Source organism: Acanthochromis polyacanthus, chromosome 8 (genome assembly GCF_021347895.1).
Source record: "Acanthochromis polyacanthus isolate Apoly-LR-REF ecotype Palm Island chromosome 8, KAUST_Apoly_ChrSc, whole genome shotgun sequence".
NCBI lineage: Eukaryota > Metazoa > Chordata > Actinopteri > Pomacentridae > Acanthochromis > Acanthochromis polyacanthus.
In genome coordinates this window covers 11,098,479-11,122,709 of record NC_067120.1, presented here as the reverse complement: position 1 = coordinate 11,122,709, position 24,231 = coordinate 11,098,479, and the positions used below count along the sequence as shown (strand labels likewise).

Genomic DNA, 24,231 nt, shown 5'->3' with positions numbered 1-24,231 from the left:
ACCCCTCCTCTTTTTAAAAAAATAAAGTTCTAACATTTGCTGATCTGGGCTGTATCTGTCAGTCTGCTGGAGGCCCGAGCAAGAAACCTTGCTATCCTGCCATTTTGCCCTTCACCTTCCCCCATGTCCCCAGATACAACTTCCACCACTCCCACCAGTCAGCCAAACCAGGCTCTGACAGCTAGCAAATGAAAATGTAAATACAGTCTTTGGCTCTCAGAGCACCACGTTCCTGACTGTTCCTACCTGCCACGCATGTTACTCTTTCCTAGACAGGCTCTAACTGACGCTCCGGTAAACACTTTGGGCAATATATAAATACCAGCGCTTAATAGTGAAGCAAGTGTGCAGCAAAAAGAAAAGAGCAGCACATTGGGAAAATTGCTCTTCTCAATCACCCAAAGAAAAGGGGGGGAAAAAAAAAAAAAAAAATCAGGTTTGACACAAAATAAACCATTAGAAGCCACAGAGGGAGAAACACACTGGGGTCAGAGACTAGACATAGCCTCGAAAGCAAAGGAGGAGTGAGGGGTGGGGGTGGGACCCAAACAGCCAGGCAGGAGGGGAGGGTCGGGTGTTGTCTAAGGAATTAGCAGAGAAAGTGGAGACTGAATCAGATATGGGGGAGAAAAACAAATCTCTAGGTGAGTCAATGACATGAGAGATGCTTGTTAGGTCAAATAATCTAAACGGCTCCGACTTGAAGTGACTCAGGGGCCAGACAGCCATGCTGATGGAGGCTCTATTTATTTGACTTTGTCAATGGATTAGAGAGGGAAGTGCTCCCCAGGCTGCCTCAGTGGGAAGTCACGGTTCTACACAGATTTCGCTGCATATCTCTGTAAGAAGGTGGCGAAGTAGAATCTGACAAAATAGCTTAAAAAAAAATGTGATTTTAAATTGAGGGTAAGACAAAGCAAAAGGACACAGACAAACTCCCTCTTTCCTGTGACACCGCTGTTGAATGGGGCACATCTCCGTGCCCCACTGACCTCTGACCTCCCACTGGGAATACGTGGAGCTGAGGGGAGGAGCCCTCATGTAGTAACAGCTTGTGTGCTACTCACATCACACTGGTCTCCTCCTCTCTCCTTACAGAACGCTGTGCCACCCACCTCCACCTCTTTCGTGGCCTCTCTTGGGAAATTCAGTAATAGCCTCTCCAGCCGTCCCTGTCATCACTGATGGGACACCATAATCTCTCTACCCTCGCACCCAGAGGCATGCACAGTGGGATGTTATGATGGCTCAAACCACAGCTTGGCAGGAAATTTATGCCTCGTTACAGGAAGTGGGCTGTATATTTTCCTCATCATAAACATGGTGGCAGGTGTTTTAATTCCTCCTCTCAGCCTCAAATGGATGTGAGTTTTTCTATTTAAAAAAAATCATAATGCAACAAAGACTCTGGGGCAGATGGTTCAACTCAACTGTAGTAATAAATGTCTGTCATTATATCTGACATTTATATTTATACAACTGTGAAGAAGTGTAATGAAAAAAAGCTAAATCTTCTTTTAAAAATAGCCAAATCCACTTGCCTTTGTTGAATCAAGTCTTGTGCACCAATGGCATTTCATCTGGAAATCCAATTTACCATTGTCTAAACCAGTGACATGTGAGTCGTGCGAGCCGCACAGACACGAGACAATGCTTGCTCTCGGTCCTCGGAAGCTCTTCTATTGGTACCATGTGCACAATGAAAACACTGTTAATCTGGTCTTCATTAGCCAATAACCAAAGGCAAGTTGGTTTGGAGTAAGTGATACTCTACATTGGGAGAGTGAGACACAGCAATGCAACTCATCACCGAAAAGACATGCCAAAGGGCTGGCATGACCTGTACGCTGCAGCAGGCTGTTCAGTCTAAAGCAAAGCAACCAAAGAGAAGTCCAGCACACTACAATATTATGCACCAAACAGGCATCTGAGACAGCTTGGAATCTCAGTAATAAACACTTGCATTAAAGAAATGATTTTACGTGCACAAAAACATAAAGCCCTTAATTTAATCATATTGTCTGCTGGGTCTGAGTCATTCATTTGCTGTTCTACCTGTTTCTCTAAGATGCGAGAGATCTCTCCCAGGGTTCTGTCCAGACCAGACGCTTTGTTGTTGGCCCACTGCCCGCTGTCTTGGCCCTGCAGCTGCTTCAACAGGTCTTTCACCAAACGCTGCAATCTGAGCATACAGGAGCCAAAAGTTGTTAGAAATCTGTTCAGACATCAGCCCTTAATCTAAGGTTTTGATGCTACCAATAGAGCTAAAACAATTTCTGATAAACGGATTAAAAACTTTACAGAAAAATTATTTATTTTGATGACATTCTTTAGACATTACAAAAACAAAGGTTTCTGCTTCTGAAAATGAGACATTGCTTGCTTCTATTTGCTTTCATTGACACTAAACTTAAAGTTTGTAGATTCTGGACTGAAAAAAAAACTAAGATTTTGTAGGAATTTGCATGAATGCCAAAACATCATTGATTATAGCTTCTCTTATATGAATATGCTTCTCAGGCTTTCATCAAATTCAATCAAATATAAATTAACTATAATAATTAATCTTCGTATTTGGCTAAATAAAAATAAGTACTAGTTTCAAAACCTTAAACTAAATGAATATTTCTTTTTTCCTGCTTTGTTTATAAAAATGATTAATGAAAATAAGCAGTAGATTAATAATTTCTGAAGATAAACTTTAGTTGCAGCCTCACAGCACATCATTATGTTAACACATTAATATTCAAGAGTAATGTGAATATCCAGGTTGTGAAAAAGGGAAATACTTACTTAGCCTTGTATGGGGAGTCAGGGACCTGAATCTTTGCCTCCATTGACGTCTCATATTCCTTTGCCCTGTAGAGAGAGAAATAACAACAACAACAAAAAAAAAGTATTTATATCTCAGGAAAAAACAGTATTTGGTCAATCAGTAAAGAACACAACAGACAAGTGAGAAACAAAACAATTCGAAGTAAGTGTTTATTTGGCCTGTCAGCCAATCACCGAGTAACTTGGCTCCAAATAATCAGACACCAGCTCTGTAGGGACGAGTGTTTTGCACTGTCAACTCACACCACCTTGACTTAATCCTGTCTTTAAATTCTCCTGCAATTTCAAATTCTTTATGGCACTCACTGTAAAAAGTTACTGGAGGCTGGAAGCAGCGTTTTGAATGCATCACCTCCTGAAAGGTCATGGTCATCAGGGGACTTGTATCTGCATGGCATTAGACCAACAGGCAGACTCAGAGAAACACAAACTTTGTGTCTGTGTGTTCGTGGATGAAATTAGGGCGGGGATATATCTTTCTGACAATCAAGCATTCCCAGACATGATAAGTAACTATTGATCAGAGCTTGACAGAGCACCTTCCGGTTACCCATCTCAACACAGATAGAATCAAACACTTCCTGGAAGACGACAGGTGGACATGTAGCAGCAGACAGATCCTGGACCAAACAAAGCCTGATCTACTGCAGGATCTCTTGTGTTCAAGGGCAGCCATCTAACAGTAACTGATAACACCTCACAGCTAGACGAGGACTTACAAGTGATCATGCAGGGCTTAAATTCTACATTTAGAAAGGTGGCATATTACTTTTGTTTTTCAGTAGTTTCAATAGCTCACATATTATCTGCATGGATGTAGTTGTTACAAAACTGTTTTAATGACAATTAAAGAAAATTTAAATCAACTAAATTTAACTTTTAAGTTGAAGGTAAAAATCTGAGCAAGCAACTTACAAGATGAGTCATGCTGCTATCAAAAAAGAAACATAATTTAGACCTAGAAAGTATACTTTTACTGCAATACATAACACTGTCAATAGACCACCGTTATAAAGATGGACAACAACAGACACAAGTGCCACTATGCCTCATGTTAATATGTTGCTAAATAGGTAGCACGGATTTGCTTTAAGAAGGGCCTGAACTATAGCTGCCCTGTTTGTCAATCACGATATTACAGTATTAATGACTGACAGGTTTATACCCAATCAGATTAAACAGGGAGCAATTGCTGAGCAATTCATTATGGTCACGTAAAATGTTGCAATAAATCAGAGTGATCAGCAATAACAGAGAAAGCATAGATCTATAAGACTATAAGCACTTCAGAACACAACAGAGCTTAATTCCTCACATCTCCATTTAATTTACTGAGGCACACTTTCCTCCAGTGCTGCAGACAGACATTTAAACCATGAATACAATGTACACAACACAGATCTAAAAACCAGGAATGGTGCCATTTCAGTGGCAAAAAATGGTGGAAGAACCTACAAAGAAAATATATCAATACTTTAATAACTCAGCGTAATTCATTCTGCTTGTGTGTGTTGCTAAGAATTTATGTTTTACATTTACGAGCACAACCTTTTTCCTTAATCTACGGCAACAGACCTGGTAAAATGATTTAGGGCCGCTCTTACCACCTTATACAGTATTCTATACTGCATACAGGAGTGTCTTTGTATACACACTGCCATCTAAGGTTCACGCACACAACATCATCACACTGGCTACTCTGTTCTCTGCTCAGCGAACCACAAGCAAGCAGCAACAGGAAAGCTGCTCGCACCACAGTATTAGTGGAGAATTCGGTTTCCAAGTTCAAAACTCATCCTGACACTAAGTGACAGGCTTCTTACATTTAATTTTAATTGCCCATTTTTCTTTTTGAAACATATATTATGAGAGAAGGTCAGCCAAACTGCAACATCAACAAAAAAAAACCCAAAAAAACATGTGGGTTAAAATGTGCCTTATGATACGTCAGAGCAGCATGGTGAAAAGTCCTGTGAGAACCACTCACGTTTTACAGACACCATACAGTGTTCCAATAAAACGGTTCATTTCCACCCAGTGGTGAAGCGGCTCACCTTTATGTTTACTGGGGCTCTGTGTTATTTATGACCTCTGAAGGCCTGCTGCCTTTGAGTGCTAGTCTCAGCAGGGCTGGTGCGCGAGTGATGGTGAACAGAGGCAGATCATGTTGTCACTTTCTCAGTACCGCTGAGCCTCACAAAGCCAAAAACAGCAGCACCGAGAACAAAGCTTTGCAGCAGAATGGGTGTTTTAGCCTGCAGCTGACTTTTTAGTCCTCCTTTGAATAAATACTTTCTTCTCAACAGCATAACAATAATAAATTCTCTTTTAGAAATCCTGCTCACGGTCATATCCACAGGTCAATCTTGATAAGAGGCTGGAGGATCATTAAGTCTGCCTACACTTACGGACGGGGACGGATAACAAAGAAAGAAACGCACTCCACTACTTGGTGAGAAAAACTCTTGCAGAATTGATACAAAATCTGTATGATGATCTGGAGAGGTAATCAACACAGCAGTGTTTGATAACTGCACTTAATCTTATTATATATATATATATATAGTATTTGGCACAACTAGTAACACAATGTAGTTAACAGAATTAAAATCACTGCAAGAAATCAGAAATAGGCTTTTCTGTGATAATGAAAACAATCAATGTTCTTATCACAAGCGTGTATAAGTTTCATCCAAAAAAAAAAACAAAAAAACATGTATCTTTATTTTTGATCATAATTCAAACAGAAACACTGAAGAGGTGGTGCTGTCCAGTAGTTTAATTATCACAACCAAGATCTTGAAAATTTAAAACCATACCTAGATTGATTTATCTTAAATTACACTTCATTTGAATGACTTCATAGATATTTTCAACCCACAAATCTAACGTTTACTTTTTACCACCAAAAAACTCAGTCCAATATCAGCCTCAATCTAATGTCAAGCTTCAGATTTCATGAGCGAGACTGAAAATACAGACAAAAGTAGAAAACAACAAAGTCTTCCTCTTGGAGACATTAGCTGCCATTAAAGGAAGTTTTTCAGCTTTTTCTCTACACTTGCTCAAAGGAGGACATCTTCAAATCTGACTTGTCTTGTTGTGTTGGAGTAAAAGCCTCCTTGCTCGTGTTGTATCTACTCTCAGATGTTGGTCGCTTTGGATAAAAGCATCTGTTAAATTAAATTGTAAAACTACAACAAAAATACTGTTGAGATCATTTTAGATATCTTTCACTCAAAGCTGACAAAAAAAGACTGAAAATTCAAATGACTAATAACAGAATAACTTTCTTATATTCAGCCTTTAAAGACAGAGCACATGCTTCGAATGCAACTCAAATTTTAACTCAATACACTTCTTCCAAAATTCACGTGAACATCTCCTTGTGGTTCTGTTAACGTGCTGGAAAATATTATGGTGTTTGTACATAGCCCTTTCTCTGTAGACAGGAAACAGAGTGGCTCAAACAGATCCTCACATTATGCCTGTGTGTCCTGTACATGTTTGTTCTCATGCCCAGAACAGGATGAATAAGTTCACTAGCTAGATATCAACAGTATTTTCCCCACTGGCAGACTCCACCAAATGAACACATTATCAACACACCTTCCATTATGATAAACAGGCTGCACTATAGCACTTTCCAAATGGAGTAAGACATAGATGTTTAACAGTGCCTCTCATTCACCCATGCACACACACTCAAAGTGTTGGTTAAGCCTCGAACACTTCCTCGTATCAACAAGAGGAGGAGATTGAACCACACACCCTTCAATTCATAGAAGACCTGCTCTACTTCTTAAGTCACAACACGATGGCATGTTTGCATGTGTATATCAAGGCTCTATGTTATTGCCGTGAAGTGTGTCAGTGCTTCATGCGTCATTTATTTAACTACATCTTAAAGCTCGGCCGCAGAAAGTCTTGTTTTGATATGCTTAGTGAGCTGTAACAATGACTTATAAAATCACTTTCAGGTTCTGAAAGATGGATTCTGTTGTGTCATAAGAAGCATCTTTACATCATTCTCACAAATACCAAGCGGAAAAAGAACGTGAATGAGCAATATTGCTAAAAAACAGTTATTTAAGTTGTTGCTTCTTGTCTACTATACATATATATTGTTGTTTATGTAAGTGATCTTCCAGACACTCATTGAGGCTGATTGAAGCCATATCTTTCCTAATACTTTCTATTGTGCAATGTTGCCATCTTCTGATTTTACACTTGACTTATTAATGTCATCCTGCTTGTAGTAGAAACCTCTCAGTAATCTGCATCAATAACATCTTACAGTAAGTAATGTCAACATTGTGTGTCTTTCCACTCCCCTCCCTCCCTGTTGTGACAGCCAGTTAAATTGATTGAGCTCAGGTCCAGGTTCTGACACACGGCAGCGTCACCTCCTATTTGTTGATTACTATTGATTTTCTTTGATACTTCATTTAAAAATCAATAACTTACAAGAAGAAAAATAGGCATGGCTCATTCATACTTTAACATATGAATGTCCTGTACACTGAGGGAAGCTTCAGATTTGGCAATGCCATGCCAGCAATTTGGAGGAAAGCTCTTTACAGGTGAAAGCCGGGGACCTGCGGATCGATACGCAGCTTTGCTCCCCAATCAAAGAAAGTGGTCATAAATTAAGATCATCAGTGTTACCTTGTAGACAGCCAGGATGCACATAACATCTGTTTTCCATCTCCATGTCACTCATAAAAAAGTCCTGGCACAGTTTTGTCCTCTGTGCTGTGTGAGAGGATGATGAGGGAGGCAGCGAGAGAGAAAGACTGACGGACAGATAGAGAGAGAAAATGGATGTCTTACCTGGAGTTCATCCTGGCACGGAGCTTCTTTGCCTTCTTCCGAGCCTTCTGTCGCTCTTCTCCATCTTTTATGTTCTCAGAAGAAACAGAGCTGTCCGTCAAAATGTCCACAATGTATTTCTTCAGTGAAAGATGCTCCTAGAATAGAGAAAAATAAATATATCAGAGGCAATGCTGGAAAATTAACTACTAGTTATAACAACCTCGTAAATCAGTGACTGGAAAGGAAACAAGTACTTTTAGTCAACTACAGTTTTATAGCTTCTGAACTAAAGTGAATTTTTTTTACACTTTTTGGAATTTTGCACTTCAACTCCATTACCATTTCATTGGCAAATACTGTACTTTTACATTATCAAACAGCTAAGAATCTGCTACTCTGTAAACAAAGATTCCACTAATAACACATTTGATGAGGTTAGAAATAGGATATGCTGAAACAGATGAAACTATCCAGGATACAAAGTATGCAAAATAAGCTCCACCTGGCCATCTAGAAATGCTGCATACACAATAATATATCAGTAAAAAGAACAACCATTGTCCTGGGGTATTTTTTAATTTTTTTATGGAAACTGTAACACAAAAACCAAAAGTAACACCGATGTGTCCTAGGAAGATGAGCATCCATTGAATAATAATAATTATTAACAAGTGTTTTCTTCTCAGTGAGAAGTCCAAGATAGACTATAAAGTTGTACAACAATCGTTTGATTAAAATTAATATGGAAATAGAACTGCAAATTTAATTGCTAAATGTAAGAGAAGTGACACACTTAAAATGTGGTACTAAATATACTGTGTGACAACGCTACACGTCTAAAATAGCTCCACTGGATCCTATAATTACCTGCACTACCTGCCCGTCCATTGACATGCTAACAGCCTCGAGGTGTTGCTTCCTGTCTGGCCCTGTCAGATGATTCTGATATTTCCACCAAGAGACAAGGGAATGTAACCCAATTTGAAAAGCATGATGCATGTGCAAGAAACCAATTACCCAATTATGCTGTCATCCAGCACCCCAGAGGATAGCTTCAGATAAAGGGTTTTCATTCAGCAGTCAAGCTAACCTGTGTGTGGGATGCCATCCCCTTTGGTCAGTGTTTTCCCTGCACCTGCTGTCTGAATAGGAGTGTTCACAGAGGCGTTGTAAAAACAGGTGCCGTTGGGTGGGCTAGCAAAACTGAATTACTACTTTAAGATTACTGACTGAATCTAAAGGTTTATTTACCATCTTGACTGAAATTAGACATGAAACACTTGGTATAGTTATGATATAAAATGTGTTCCCAATTTAAAAATCCTTTTCAGTTTAGCACCGCAAGTGAAGAAAGTAAAACAAGTAAAAATTTTCAAGCAAATGAAGTTGTAGCGTCCTAGTGTCATCGGGTTAGTTGGCTTGGAAGTTCTAAAGGACTTGTTGACATTAGTTAACTAGTGACAGCATTGACAAATCCAGTTTGTCCTCTATCTCTTCTCCTCACTAGCTCAAATGCATAAACGACGGGGTTTCTGAAAACCTTGTCAAATTACCTTTCAGCTTTGTCTCCTGCGATATTTAGTTTGAAATAGGTTTCTCTTGACCTTGAAACTGGGCTGTATCATTTCCTCTTTAAACCCACTACAAATCTGTTGCCTGAATTAACTACATACTATGAACGATGGGGTCCTAAATATACATAAGTTTTTTGCTAGAGTTCAAACACTTGGTTATTTCACAGCAGATTCATTCTATTTTTGTATTTTGTCTATGCTTTTTTTCCCCAACTGTTTTATTGAGTGTGACTGATAAAAAAAGCTCACATATTCCAACACACGAAACAAATACTATAAATTCAATTCAAAACTTTTTGTATGGTTTACATGTAGAAATGTAACACTTATTCCTCACAGCATCAAATAATATCTAATGTAGAAAGTTTGTTGTGTGTGACTTGAAGCAATATTTCCAGGAGCTTTAATGTGGCATGATGGGTTTGGAAATGAAAAGGACACAGCATGTGAGGGTGTTATGTTTCCTAGAAAGGTATGTGTGCCTTTATTTGTATGCGTGCACCTCTGCCCTCTTCTCACTGATATTACAGGTCAGTCATGACTCATGACCGGAGCGGTCCCTCGCTTGGGAGACAGCTGCTCAGTAATCTCTCTGAGAGGCTATCCAGTGCACCAGCCATTCACTTAATGGAATTGTTTCAATAAGATATACAAAACATCATCTGTTGCAAAATCACACTGGTTTCAGAAAGGGTACCTGAAACATTAGAGTCTAACACTGACAAGCAGGGAGTAATACTTTGGCAATAAATATATGATTACACTTTCAGTTTGTAGGAGGTTAGTCTGCAGACCTTCAGAGAAACAGACAGGTGTCTACTGCACCATTGTAACAAAGCAGCACAAACGCCGGCCTACAGGCACTGCACAATACCACAGATTGCCTTTGGCCAAAGAAATGTGATACCACCATAAACATCTCTCTCTTTCCCTGACACAAACTGACCTTTCACAGATCTAAGAGGCAGCAAACACAAAATCTATGGGATTCATCCATCCGCTGTTTCTTTTGTCACGTACAAAGGTCTGAGTGTTAGGCTTCCATTTGGCACAAAACAAACATGTTCGCGCCAAGAGTAAAATATGACACTATACTAGGATTCTGGTACCAGCGATACAGCGGTTTATGTGACACTAAACTGCATACAGTGACATTTTAAGAGGGCTCAAGTCACACAAAACATCAAAAAATTACAACTAAAAGTCAGCATGGGATCTTTTTTTTTTTTAAACTTGATTTACAACTTACTGTAATGTATTAGCGTCACAAACTTTGTTTTTATGTGAAGAATCTTGATTTAATTTCACTGAAAGAGTTCCACTATATAACCATTTTTGCTGGACTGATTGCTCTTTTAGCAGCAGCTTAGTTGCTATACCTAGAAAACAGTCAGCTCTCAAAACAGTGTAGTGTGGGAGAGGCTCGTTTCAGCTGCCAGTAGGGATATTTCATCAAGCTTCTCAATTTGTGGCTATCAGTACAGCTTCAACGACAAGCCCTTGAGGAATATTCAGTGCCTCTGAGAGGTCAGTTCTGATACCCTCTGCAGCGTGGTGATCCCTCTACTGGCTGTGCTTGCCAAGCACTGCAGACAAGCAGAGTAAAAGAAAAGTCTTTCCTCAGAGAAGCCAGTATCTAAAGCAATTAATAAATAAATTCCTTGTCAGAAGCCATGGGTGCTGGATATTGCTTGTATCCTGTTAAATAAGAACAGATAGTGAGCAAAAAGAGTGAATGCAATCCCAAGCCCTCTGCACATACATCGATCCAGCCCTGTTGGTACTCATCATATTTTCAATTTAATTCACAAGTCTTAAAGAATGGGAGAAAATGACTAAAATTGAAGGCACAGGGCATTTGCAGCCAGCTTCTGCTGAAAAACTATGGAGTGACCTCTGCACAGTGGAACCAACAATCTTCATTTTAATTAAAACTCTTTCATTGCAGGAAGAATTATGGAGCCACAGTCTGGAAAATAGTTGGCAGTGGTTTGAATGAAATGGTGAACACCAAATTGAGCTTTGATATAAATAACAAGGGGGCACATGAGACTATCCAAACAAAGTCTCCAGTCATGCACCTATTGGATAGCTTGATTAGAAAAAGCAGTAGCAGACATCTAAATCTTATCTATTAGAGCTACTACACTGACCAACATCTCAGTCCAGTAATAACATACTTCCTAGAAATTGAGTAAGTATGACATTAGGATTAAGGTAGATACAGGGTATTACAAGGATGACTTCAGAGACAATGATATGTTTAGCGAGGGCTTAAATGTTGACTGATTATTACTACATGGAAGGCAGGACAGCAGTAAAGCTTGAGTATTATGGTTACTGTTAGAACGATATACAAAGGGAGACGCATTGCAAATGTAAATGAAGCAATGTTCATATATGAACCGTTTATGGTGTTATATCGGTGAAGTGCTTCACTCCACTGCATTGTTTATCATACTGTCAAAGAGGAAAAAAAATAGCCTGCATTTGGAAAGGAAATGATTTAGAGGGACGGAAGGTAGAGGTATCAATTATTCCACACTGAAAAAAAGCTTTGAATGAAGGAGCTGCTGGGGCCAAAGGTGCCGCGTATAGCACCAACAGTTGTCAGCCTCACAATGAGCGCTGCTGAAAAGCCAATCTCATATTGCAGCCTGAGAGGTTACCTTGCATTAACGAGCTGCCTTCCCATGGAAAAGCGCTCCATGACTAAAAAAGCCTGGAGACAGAGGGGTGATGTCAGCTCTCCACTGAAGCACTGAACCCTAACTGTGTACATTTCAAGGCTCATTTGTAATCTCACAAAGCCAGCTCGAAAACTGCGGTAGTATATAAGGGGATGCATAAACAATAATAATGACCACATCATAAAAGACAAGTGCTGCGCCTCTTTGTCTTTTTACATGACACAAGTGGCAGTGGGGCAGTATTCTTTGACAGAATGAGTGGATGTTTGTTCCCGGCAGGGCAGGGTGTGGGTGATACGCACCACTTCCTCATCAGAGAGCTCCCGTCCCTGGATGCTGCTACTGTCTCGCACGGCCTGTTGGTGCCTCTTGCCCTTGGTGTGACTGAACAGGTGCACCTCTGAGGTGATCTGCAAACACAAACACAGTGATCAGAGGTCACTGCTGCGGACACAAAGGGGACAGAGGAAGGAAAGGGTCAACAGGGCCCTATGTCACCCTGGTGAAATGATATGCCAAACAGACACGTACAATGGGACATGGCCTGTCTCTCCTCTCCTGAACCTCAGCTTAAAGCAACGACTAAAGAAAGAAGTGATTTGTTTCTTAAGCAACAGTGCATGTTGTTTTGATAGACTTTTGTACGGCTGTATTACATTTGTATTACCTCTGTTTATGATAATAATTTAACTTACAACCCAATTCAGCACAGTGACTGAGGATTTTATTGCTTAAAGGAAAGTTCAAGATTTGGAAAAAAAACTAAACAAACAAAAAAAAAACCACGAACAGCCTTAAAGTGCCATACAAGTGGTTTAAGTACACTTAATTTGCCAAATGCATGTTGTGGACAACACTTGACAGATCATACAGGTCTTAATAAATGTAATGCAGGGCTGAAAAACGACAACTACAACAGGCAGGTGGACAGAAGGCTATGGTTTTCTCCCATTTGGCATGGTTTGTGTTTAACGTCATTACATAAAGTGCTTGCTGCTGACCCATCCATGATCTCTGGTGTCAGGTGTCGGCCAAGGTCATCTAACATTTTAACAAGATTCGCTCTTTCACCCTCGACCCTCTTTATCCGATTCTGGTTTGAAGACTCAAGGTGTCCCACCCTTGTTGTCTTGGTAGCCACTAAATCAGAGACAAATGCGTCTGCTTGTGGATTTGTTGCCCGACGCTTAAAAAAGCATAATCACATCCAGTCGTAAATCTCTGTTTGAGAGCCCACATTTAATCACTGCAGTTAAATCTTCATTTAAATGTGCCCTCTTCCGAAAATCCTCTGAATCACCTTCATCTCAGCCTTTTTGTGTATATACAGAATGCTACAATAACACAGCAGAGTTGCACAGAAATACTCCGGTGGATACATTCAGTACATATTAGCTCTGGAGCGGAGAAAAAATTAAATGAAGGGTTGGAGAACAAATGAAGTCCATCTGAATTAAGAAAGTAAAAAAAATTAACATTACATGTCTCCAAAATAATACATGTTGCACAAAATTGTACTGTTAGAATCATTATAATATACATATGCCAGCAATCAACATGAAAAAGCTCATAGACAAATGCACAAAACTTTACATACCACAACACCGCACAGTGAGCACTGTTTTTTGCGTTCATATGGTGTCAGTTTGGGGGCGTAGTCTGTGTTAGCATGTCGACCGCTGCTGAGCTCAGCAGCCTTCTCTTTCCTCTGTTCGATTTGCTCCATATGCCTGCGGCTGCTCTCATCATGCTGAAGAAGAAACCAGAAACCATGGGTCATATGGGAAACGGGGATTCCTGCATGATGTCCGTTACAGAAGCAAGGTGGCATGGTATAAACTTACCTTCATCTGAATTTTCTTCTGAAGCTCTTCCATGGCTTCCTGTTGAGCAGCGCTAAGAGCAGCCAGACGCTCCTCTCGGTCTCTTCAGATAGAGTATACAACAGTGTGAGAAACTGTGCATCCAAATTCCAAATGCATGCCTCACACACTAATCAAACTCACTGCAGGAAGCACATTGGTGCAGCCACTTGTGCAGTTACAGTGAATTCATGAAGTACTTTCAATTTTTGCTGGGAATTGCCATCTTTAGATGAGTCTACAGTCAATAACTCAAAGTGAAAACATGTTATTTTATTACATTTAGGAAAAGTTCTGAAATAAACAACTAAATTCTTTGATTTCCAAAAGTATTCTGACACTTCGCTGGGACACTCAAAATTGTGCGTAGATGTATCCTGTTGTCTCTGCTTGCAATGTGCACAGAAATGGATTCCATCTGTGGCAAATTGAATTTAATGAACACAGTTTTAAAAAGGCATATATCTGTGAATATAAAGGTCCCACAACTCACACTGCATGTGAGGACAAAAACCAAGCATTAAGCCCAAGGGACTCTCAATGACAAAATTGCAGCGATGGACATATCAGAAATCAAAGGATGAATATTTCTTTTTAAAAGTTGTAAAGTTTGTTAATAATAGGGATGGGATCGGCAAGTTCTGATTCTAGCGGAAAGTTGTTTGGGGGGGGGGGGGGGGGGGGGTGCGGCGGCGGCAGCAGCGCCGCGACTTCCAATCGCTGGGCCGTTTACAATCGTTGTTAACAAGCTATCGTTAACGTCGTTACCATTAACAAGCTATCGTTAACGTCGTTACCATCGCGCGGGAGTATCAGCGACAAAGTGTTCAAACTTGAAATGAAATCGGCGGAAATCCGCGGTAAATTCCCATCCCTGAAAAAAAGCAGAATTCCGCGAATTCGCGGAAAAAATCACATCCCTGTAATAAATCTCCATTTTCTAAAAACATGTCCTCATGGGTGTATAAGTAAATCAATGAGCAAAAATGTAAATTCTAACAATTTAAAATTTTATTTACACTTAGTACAATAAGACTAGAAACATTGTAGGGGTCTGAATTCTTTCTGAACCCACTGTTTATTATTGTAAACTTATTTGGGCCAACAAACCTGGCTCTTTCCCGCGCTGCATCCTCTCTAGCTTTCTCTTTTTCCTGCCTCTGCTGTTCAATACGAGCCTCATGCTCCTTCCTTCGAATGAGCAGCTCCTCCAATCTTGCCTGCCGCTCTGCTTCCAGGACCCGCTTCCGTTCCTACAGAAGAGGTGACAGAAAACAGAGATTCAACCGAATAATTAGTGGGGAAAAAAAATTATTAAAACAAGCATTAAAAAAGTTTCTTTTTTTCTCACCTGCACAGCTTCATCTCTGGCCTGCTTCTCCTCCTGCCTCCTTTGTCTCTCTTCTTGCAGTTCGTTGAGGCGTTGTTCATATTCACTTAACTTGGCCAAAGCATCATGCCTCTTATTTTGGGCTTCCAGAGTGTTGATGAAAGCTATTTCATTCACCTGTACAGATACATCAATTATGCACAAGGATATGTACACATACAGCGTGTATAAAATGTATGACTGCACAACCACTTAATTTGGGATATTGTTGAACTGTCATATGAAAAGGATTCCTGCTTTTCAGGAACCCCTCCTCTACCTTAGCCTCTTCTTCTTGGGCCTTCTTCACAATCGCCTGGAGTTGCAGCTCTCTCTTAAACTCTGCATGCAGCAGCTTTTCCTCCATCATCCTCCGACGCTGCTCCAACAACTCTTCTTTCCATTTTCTCACATCCTTCTCCTGCAGAAAGTGAGGAGTGAGCAGCAGGAGTGGTGAAAACAAAGGAATGTACAGTACATTCCTCAGGACAAAACAGACAACGCAGTCTCGACTTATCGGTTTCTCCCCTCTCCAGTGTGTCCATATAGGGATTAATGAGAATATACACCACTTCATGTATTTATGTGGTTAACCTGATTTATTCTAGGACTCACTCATCTTGCCATGGTCTGGAGAACAAAAACAAACTTCATGAAAGGCTGTTGATTTTGGCCAGAGGTGTCTCTCATGACTGCCTGTGGCCAGCTGGCCTGGATGTGACTGGAAGGGGGTTATAATATTTGGTGATTGTATCGGGCAGTGCGCTGACAGAACCTCTCGTTGCGAGCCAGGCCGAGCTTAGCTTGCATGAAGTTTCTTTGGGGTGCTTTCCATGGAGTCGGCACAGCTTACTCACCCTCTCCAAGAGCTTCTGCAGCTTGAGTGTCTTTTCCTCCCGGAGTTTGTCCCTCAGCTGCTGTGCCTTCAGCTGTTTCTCCTCATGTTTCTTCTTTGACTCTGCAATGGTCCTGTCAAAAAAATAGAAACAAATCATTCATCTCTTTCTCTCTCCTTATCAACAATGTGCAAAGCAGACAGACTCCAATAGACACTAGGGTCTGTTTATGCATTCTGGGTGGTAACATAAAAAGAAAGAGGGGTCAGACACAGTTAAGTGGGCCTTTGACTCCCAGGATGTTGGGTTAAATCCTTGTCAAAGTAAGGTAAGGAGGTTTCAAATGAGTAGACGAAGGTGCTGTTTTGGAAGGCAAAGCAGACAAACTGGCTAGACAGTGCAGATGATTTAAGTGCGTGTATTGAAATCAACAAAATCTGCATGTGAGATGTGACCAACCAACTGGAGAATTTTGCACCTTTTGCGCGATGGTGAGGACAGTTTCTCATGCATGTGGATGCCATGTCCAGGAGGCCGAGCAGGTTCTTCTTCTACAATGTCACCCCATGAGGTACTCTGACGCCATGGTTCCCGAGCTAATGGTCAGACAAAGAACACGAATAAATCTAATTCAGAGGAACATCTGTAAAGTATAGGTATATTTTTCACTTGGATGTTAACTTCCATACCGTCATAATCTGCCAGCATGTCACTCCAATCAATATTGACTCCACAACCCCCATTGCCGATGCCAGCCTGTGGCAAAGATTTGTCATTTTTAATTTACAACGAAGTTACAAAAATGGTCATAAAAATGCATACATGATTGGACATCAAATGTACATGTGTAAATAAGCATGATTAATCTTACAGAGAAGTCACTTTCATTGTCAGTCTCCAGTTCGCTGTTCTCGGCCTGAATCTCTCGAGTCAACTGCTCCTCCTCAGCGATGGCGCTGGCGATCGCCTCTTCATTGGCCTTCTCCAGTCGGTCTGCCAGCTCCTCTTTCTTGGCCAGGACCTCTGCCATGGACTGGGGCTGAACACATGGCACAGATTCCACTTCAAACACATTTCACACTTCATAAATGTTCTGTTGTTCAAACCAACACACTGTACACTGAGTGACCAGACCATGGAAATTACTGTTACTGTAATGCAACTGCCTTGTGACAAATACTGCCTTTGCAAGAGTTCTCATTTCCATTGTTGCATTCATGAACAAGAAGAGATCTTGCAGGTGTTTTAGGTTTCTGGTCAGTGAGTAAATATTATTAAATATCTGCTTAATTAAAAAGTGTTCCATGTGAGCACTTTACCTTCTGTACAGTTGGTCTGATTTGTACATGGGTGCATAAAGCAAAGAGTCAAGGGAATGCCATATCAACCCAGTCACAGTCTGCACCACACAATCATCACAAGTATCACAAGTGAAGCATCCAAAAGTCATGCAGGGTACATGAACAGTGAGGATGAAGAGATGGTGGAAGGAGGCAACTTGGTGTTTGAACATGGGTTATTTTTAAAGTATTTGGGAAGTTAATGCATTTTCATGGCATGGAAATAATACCAGAATGACTCGCATAATATTCCAGGGCAGCAAATGCTCTAAATCAGCTGTAGAGGCAAAAAGGAAGAGCCTTCTAAAAAGTATTTGTCTTCTATGTTAGGTATGAAAGTAGATTGAACAGTTTGGCCTGAACAGTACTCGATGGGTGTAAAAATTAACACCAAATGTCCCTCAAATGATTTCACTGCCACCTAAAAATATGACATTTATTGTTTATTTAAGAATTGTATGGGGCTTCGTGTACACATGCTTCATAACGCTTTAAGTTAAAGTCAGCTTTTGCCAAAGATATGATACTTGGTTAAATACAAACTAAACACCATTTTCTTCATTTTTTGCGTACAAAATTTCAAAAGTGTGTCACTAATTCAAGTTGAGAGATTATTTTTGGTCAACAACCTGGGAGTTCAAAGGCCATCTACTCACAGCTATTCTTAACAGTGAGCGGTGCTATAACAACACTAAAAAGTGCTATGCAGTCCTGCCTGCAGATTTGGTCTGGAGGTTTCTTAAGACTGACTTTGTTTAGGCGATGAAGGACCCCTGGGGATCCCTGCCCTCCCAGCCCTCCCTCCCTCTGCTCCTCCATCTCTCAGCACTCACAGTAGAAAGCTCTGTGGGGTCCAGCACACTCTCCAGTTTCACCGCTGCCTTGGGAGTCTCAGCCTGTCCTGGAGCAGATGTGGCCATGCCCTGTGACGCGCCCCCCTCAGCCCCACTGTCCCCAAAGGCCAACAGTGTACCGAGCCCATCCGCCTGGGGTAGATCTAGGGATGTGGGGAGGGTCAGAGCTGGAACTGGGACTGGGATTGGGACTGATAAGGTAATGTCTGGTGGTGGGACTGTGGTTGTGGCTGTGGCTGTGGCCTGCTCTGGGGCTTGTGAAGGGGTAAGAGCTGCTATGGGGGGAGGCGCGTCATCACAGGGTGCGTCGACACACTGCCCCGAGTCTTGTACACTCTCTGCAGGGGGCTGCACCGACAGTCACACACAAACACACGCAAACTCAATTAAAGACATGCATATTTCAAGCAGTTCATGAGAGCAATAATCAAAATTAATAAAAAAAATTAACAAATCAAACAAGTCAATACTCAACACACAGCTAAAAACACAAATCATGCAGGGAAGCTGGTACTGACATGCCCTAAACATCCAGTTGTGATCAAACTAAGAAAATAAATTGGAAATACAGATTTGTATTTCTAAACCAACTGACGTTGTAACACACTCTTACCAAGTGTGTCCTGATGCATTGTCAGAGTATTTATTTCATGACAGTGAAAATAGGTCTTTCTGCCTCTGAAATGTCAGCATACAATCAATCGCTTCAAAGTTGATATTCCTGTCTGGCTAGTCTGTCAATGAATACCATGGAGCCCAAAACAAAAACAAATGTGGCTGATAAAATGGTCTAATGTTACACTGCTCTCCGTGAATAATTGATATCCAGGGACTGGTTGTTCAGAAAGACGTCACAGGGTACTGAGCATTAGTACCTCTATTTTGTGCGCGTTCTCTGGATGTTCAACCTCCTCCAAGGAGTCAGGCTCCACGGGGACTTGCTGTTCAGTGTCCATCTGGATTACGTCCTTGTCCGGAGGACACTCAGGTCGAGGCTGTCGTTGCTCCTTTGGGGGCAGATGTGGCTGGTTACACTTGCCATTGTCCTGCTTTGGGGTGACATGAGCCAAGACAGGACTGACCTTGGCAACTATAGCAGCAGAGCGAGGTTTGGCAGTGCGCCCTCGCTGTACAGTCTCCCAGCCCTCTGCATCCTTTTTACCTGGAAACACATGCAGCACTTTGTAAATCTAAGAAGAAGATAAACCCACATTCTTTCTGAGTAAAATCTGGAAGGGCTTTTATGCAGATTCTTACCAGGCTTTTCTACTGGGGATGTGGTCAACTGGTTGGAGCTTGGGATGGACTGAGAGCACTTCACTCGGTCTGCCCAGCTGGGGCCTGTGTAAGAGAGCCGGGCCCCAGCCAATGTTGGTGGAGGACCACTGGTGAAAACACACACACAGATCACGCATGAGAACAAACAAACAAATGTGCACCGGCAAGCCTTTCATGTAAAAATGTAGAATTTTCAAGTTTTATTAAGACCCATCCCTGAGCAGCTCTGACTTTGTTGATTCTCTGAAACACTTCAGTGGTCTGAAGACAGTGTCTATCTAACCTCTTCTTGTAAACTCCACTCTGAGATAGCATGGAACTGTACTGGACAACAGGCCTTCGTCATGATCAATATCCATTTCCTGCAGCATCAGATTACAGAGCAGTGCACATATTGAACCGATGCTTCAGCAGTCTTTAACTGACACTTTCATCTACACCTTCCACTGATTCTGCGGCCCGAGAGTGAGAGACTCAACAAATTGCATTAAACAAATGCTTCACTATCAGCAATCATTGGCTATCTCACTAGATATCATAGTCTGCACTTTCTAACCTCTTCAAAAACAGGCATAGTGCATCATTACAAATATTGATTGGTGAATAACAGGATGCCTTATGTCTAGCCTTTATTACCAAATCAAATATCTAACGATGACAGAAAACGATGAACTGAACGAATGTTTGGACTTTAAATAATGATAGACAGAGCTTACCCAAAGTTGAGAGCGCGACGTGCACCTGGTGAGGGCACCAGTCTGTCTGCTGTGGGGCTCGGCATCACATGACGTCCCGGAGACATCTTGCGCACCTCCCAGGCTAAAGAGGTGGGCCTGAACAAAGTGAAAGTGGCATATATTACTAAAACAAATTACAATTCCTAGTTGCCAAACACACAGACCTGACTCACACTTTTGGCAAATCAGTCGGTTGGCTGATTCACTGGTAGCAATGTATGCAATAAATGGAGCATGTAAAAGTTTCAGGTTGTCTTATTGATTAACAGTACACTTTAAAAGAACAAATTGGGAGGTGGCACTGGGAATTTCATTTCTTAGTCAATTTACGGCTGCAGTGGTCACTGTGTTAAAGAGAAGCCAATAAACTCGTGGATCTCTTTGAAATAAAGCCAAGGCTATTGATTCATTGTGTTTGTGACTCAAAGCCAGGGACCAGACACCGGCACTTCCAGTTTCACCGCAGGGAGCAATTCAGAACGGGCAGTGAATAAGAGACAAAGGAAGAGAGTGAGAAGGAGAGGATCACCTGTTCTGGGCATCTGTTTTCTCCAACTTCTCCTGAAGCTGGATCCAGTCGATGAGAGCTTTGAAATCCCTTACGTAGTTGTCCAGCATCATCAGCACTTCCTAAAGATAGCAGTCATAAGATGATTGAGAAAATATAATTTATAAGTGCAATCATTACGGAAAAAAAAAAAATTAAGCCATTAGGGAGTTACGTTTAGAAGAAATAAATGACAAAATTTGCATGCGTTACTCAATATTTATTGGACCAAAACAACAAAGTAAACTATGTTTAATATGCATAAAAAAAAAGACAATTTCTGTCACAATTTAAAAAATAAAAAATCTTTAGCAGTCAAACTAAAAAGCAAAAGCTGTACTGTATTAACTGTGACAGTTTAAAGCAAAAGGTTTACTTAAATAATTAATAATCAAATAATTGATAAGTCACTTTTCAAGCAAAGACCACATATTCATAAGTTCAAGCTGTTATGTATACACTAATATAATGAATATCTTAAATTTATTGACTGAGATTTAAAAAAAAAAAAAAAAAAAAACAGACATTCCAATATGTCGCCATAGGTTTTTGAAAATTGCGTTTTTAGTTCTCTTTTCTGATTCTTTACAGACAATTGACAAAAATCTGATGATCATAAATCTAATCGGGAAAAAATATGAATATAATGTTTTCCCACCAAAAACAATAACTGGCATTTTAAAATGATTGATCAATTCAAAATGACAAAAGAGACCTTACAATAGATCAAATGTTTCCTGAAAACCAGGAGCTAATCGACACCTTTTCACAAAGTGTAGAGAAATACTTAACTGAAAGCTTTGAGGAAGAAAAAAGGTGGCTAATTCATTACAACAAATGCCTATTATCTGGACTGAGTCACGGCTGGTTATCCAGAGGTGGAGGGCTGTGTGGCGCTTTTTCCCAGAGCTCTAATGAAACAGACACAACTGATTGATGGAGAGCGTGAAGGGAGTGGTAATTGAGAGTAAAGCTTCACAGTGCTTTTAGTTAATAGACAAGTCAGGCCAGTGAAAGATGTGTCCAGCAGCAGGTCTGCTGATTAGGGCTGGTTAACTGCCCGAGTCCACTGCTATGGCTCACTGTTCATTTGGTAATGAAGGCCGAGATGGAGGGAGGGTAGCTACGCCTCTGACAGATAAACCAACAGTGAGTGAAAGCTCCATAAAGTGACTTTCAGCATGTTAACAGACACACTTACCCAAATATAGCCCTCGCATAACATTTCATGAGAAATGACTGATGAATGTTTAACCTTCAAGAGACTTTGCCGTAAAGCAAGGTGTGCAGTAAAAGCCTGTGATCCACACACTGAAAAGCAAATGAACTCATGCAACCAAGGTCAGAGTTATTGACCTCAAGTTAATAATTTACAGTTGTCATTGTTTTGTATTTTATTTAAACATTTAAGACCAGAATAGTCTGCTTCAATTCTTTAGAAATACCCATTCTGAACCTCAGCTCCACCTCAAGCAAACAGGAATGTCGAGAATCTTTCTTGCCTGCTCTGGGTGATACGAGGAATAAATCCAAAACTGGGATGAAGAAACAGTTGATGGAAGTAATTAGGCCTGGGGGCTGTGGGTTAAGGAGGTGTAGGCATTATTAATAAGCATATATGAATCACTCTGCTGTGTGAACAATTTCCCTCTGAGCGGGAAAATATATTATATTAGGTCAGCACTGAGGTTCTCATTCAGAATTATATAAAGTATTACAGCAACAAAGCCCTGGCAGAGAATTAAGCATCACTTCCTGATGATGATTATGTTCAGAAGTTTTTAGGTGGAAAATGGTGGGCTGTTTGTATGAGAGCACACAATGCAGACTGCCCACAGCTACACTGGGGGATTGCGGTTGGGGCTATCAGAGCACTCTGCTTCCCCTCCAGATGACTCCATCATCTATCAGTGTCCATTAAGCCCAAGCTGGGCGGGAAGGGGGATTATGAACAGCACCGAGCTTCATGGCCATTAGACAGCATTAGTGTGTCGAGAGATACAGTATTATGAGGGGGGGAAAAAAAAGAAAAAAAACACCTAGCAGCCTGTTGTCTGACACAGGACAACTGACAACATGGTTATCACACCACAGGGAGCTGCACCGGAGCAGTGACAGCAAGCCGACCACACCACAGGGAACTGGGCTACGGTACTGACCACAGACCATTGCCAGAACCATGCTCAGCATAATGCAGCATGGCAGAAGAATCAATAAAATACATGACCAGCAGTATCATGCCAGTATGCCCTGGAGTAATATTGCAGTGTCACGCCAAATCTGTACCAAAATGAAATCCACACAACAAAAAAAACATGTCAAAGATGTTGGTAAGAAAGAGACAAAGACTGAGGTGAAATGCCAAATCGTTTCAAAAACGACCCTTACAATACTGTTATTGTCATTCATCAATATATGTTCCAGCTAGGCCAGAGAGAGAGGGAGACAATTACAGCATCAACAAGCCTTCAGAAAGCCCCTCTGACATGAAGCAGAAATTGTGTGTGAGCGCTGAGGAAAAAAAAATTTTGTCAAGATCTCAATGTCTCCCTCTAGTGTTCATATATCATATAACATTTCAGTCTATACAGAGAGATACTGGAAGCACTGCTCAGCATATGAAACCAAAGATCAAAACCGTGACATTGTTGAACAGACTGACCTTGCATTCCAAGACGCTCTGATCAGATTCACATGTGACGTAAATCTCGTCCACCGCACGACACAGGTTGTCAAACAGGAAGGCCCAGTAACGAGCTCGTAGGTCCCCTTTACGGAGCTGTTTGGCTTTGGTAGGGCTCTTCTCTGGCCCCTTGTCCAACAAGGGTCCAGCTTTACTTTCCACACCAGCATGCTGTAGAGACAGAGCATGGACCAAACATTAGGGTAATGTCATGAAACTCACACTTTTTATGCACAGCTACTATAGTCAATTTTTCTGATTGCTGAGACAGTAGGTGCAACTATATGTGCCATACCACCCACAATGCATATATATTTAATATGACAGATAATTGGGAGATTATTTTGAAGACCTTGTGCAGTACTCAAAAGCTCCAGAAACTATTAAAAGTATGTATATTATTAAAATATATATATATTTTAAATTGGGTTGTGGAGGGAAAGTAAGGGGCAAAAATAATTAAAATCATTGGATCCATTTTTTTTTACACAGTTAACACTTCATATGCAACATATTTTGCACAAGATTACATGTTGGTTGACATTGTATAAAGAAATTAGAAATGCATTATGCTTCATTAATGTATCCCTTTTAAAACAGCATTAAATCTGTGAATTAAAACTAAGGATTCAAACCTCATTATGCATTCATCTTTGTTTATTGTTGAAGTCACTGAAATTGTAATCACAACTTGAAATTGAAATCAGAATGAATTTAGTTCATCTTCTAATACGTGTTTAATGTTCAGTGGTCATAGTAAAAATAAATAAATGCACAGCAGCACAGGATGTCAAACGTTGAATTGATGTAT

General features: G+C 40.7%; 1 protein-coding gene across 3 annotated transcripts in view; it reads right to left on the bottom strand.

Annotated features, from left to right (window-relative positions):
- The window catches only part of scaper (S-phase cyclin A-associated protein in the ER), a 61,630-nt gene that overhangs the window by 31,057 nt on the left and 6,342 nt on the right, over positions 1-24,231 (bottom strand). For 2 of the 3 annotated variants that reach the window (XM_051951615.1, XM_051951616.1), the window contains exons 4-22: positions 23,400-23,591; positions 20,720-20,820; positions 20,170-20,286; positions 19,433-19,560; positions 19,051-19,337; positions 18,155-18,523; positions 16,853-17,020; positions 16,671-16,737; positions 16,460-16,577; positions 16,003-16,114; positions 15,426-15,566; positions 15,128-15,283; positions 14,887-15,029; positions 13,759-13,840; positions 13,512-13,664; positions 12,217-12,324; positions 7,669-7,805; positions 2,794-2,859; positions 2,056-2,182 (exon numbers count right to left, since the gene is read on the bottom strand). In XM_051951615.1, the coding sequence (XP_051807575.1) occupies positions 2,056-2,182; positions 2,794-2,859; positions 7,669-7,805; positions 12,217-12,324; positions 13,512-13,664; positions 13,759-13,840; positions 14,887-15,029; positions 15,128-15,283; positions 15,426-15,566; positions 16,003-16,114; positions 16,460-16,577; positions 16,671-16,737; positions 16,853-17,020; positions 18,155-18,523; positions 19,051-19,337; positions 19,433-19,560; positions 20,170-20,286; positions 20,720-20,820; positions 23,400-23,591 (2,772 nt within the window). The remainder of the gene's footprint in view (positions 1-2,055; positions 2,183-2,793; positions 2,860-7,668; positions 7,806-12,216; positions 12,325-13,511; positions 13,665-13,758; positions 13,841-14,886; positions 15,030-15,127; positions 15,284-15,425; positions 15,567-16,002; positions 16,115-16,459; positions 16,578-16,670; positions 16,738-16,852; positions 17,021-18,154; positions 18,524-19,050; positions 19,338-19,432; positions 19,561-20,169; positions 20,287-20,719; positions 20,821-23,399; positions 23,592-24,231) is intronic. The other variant, XM_051951617.1, reaches the window with a different exon arrangement.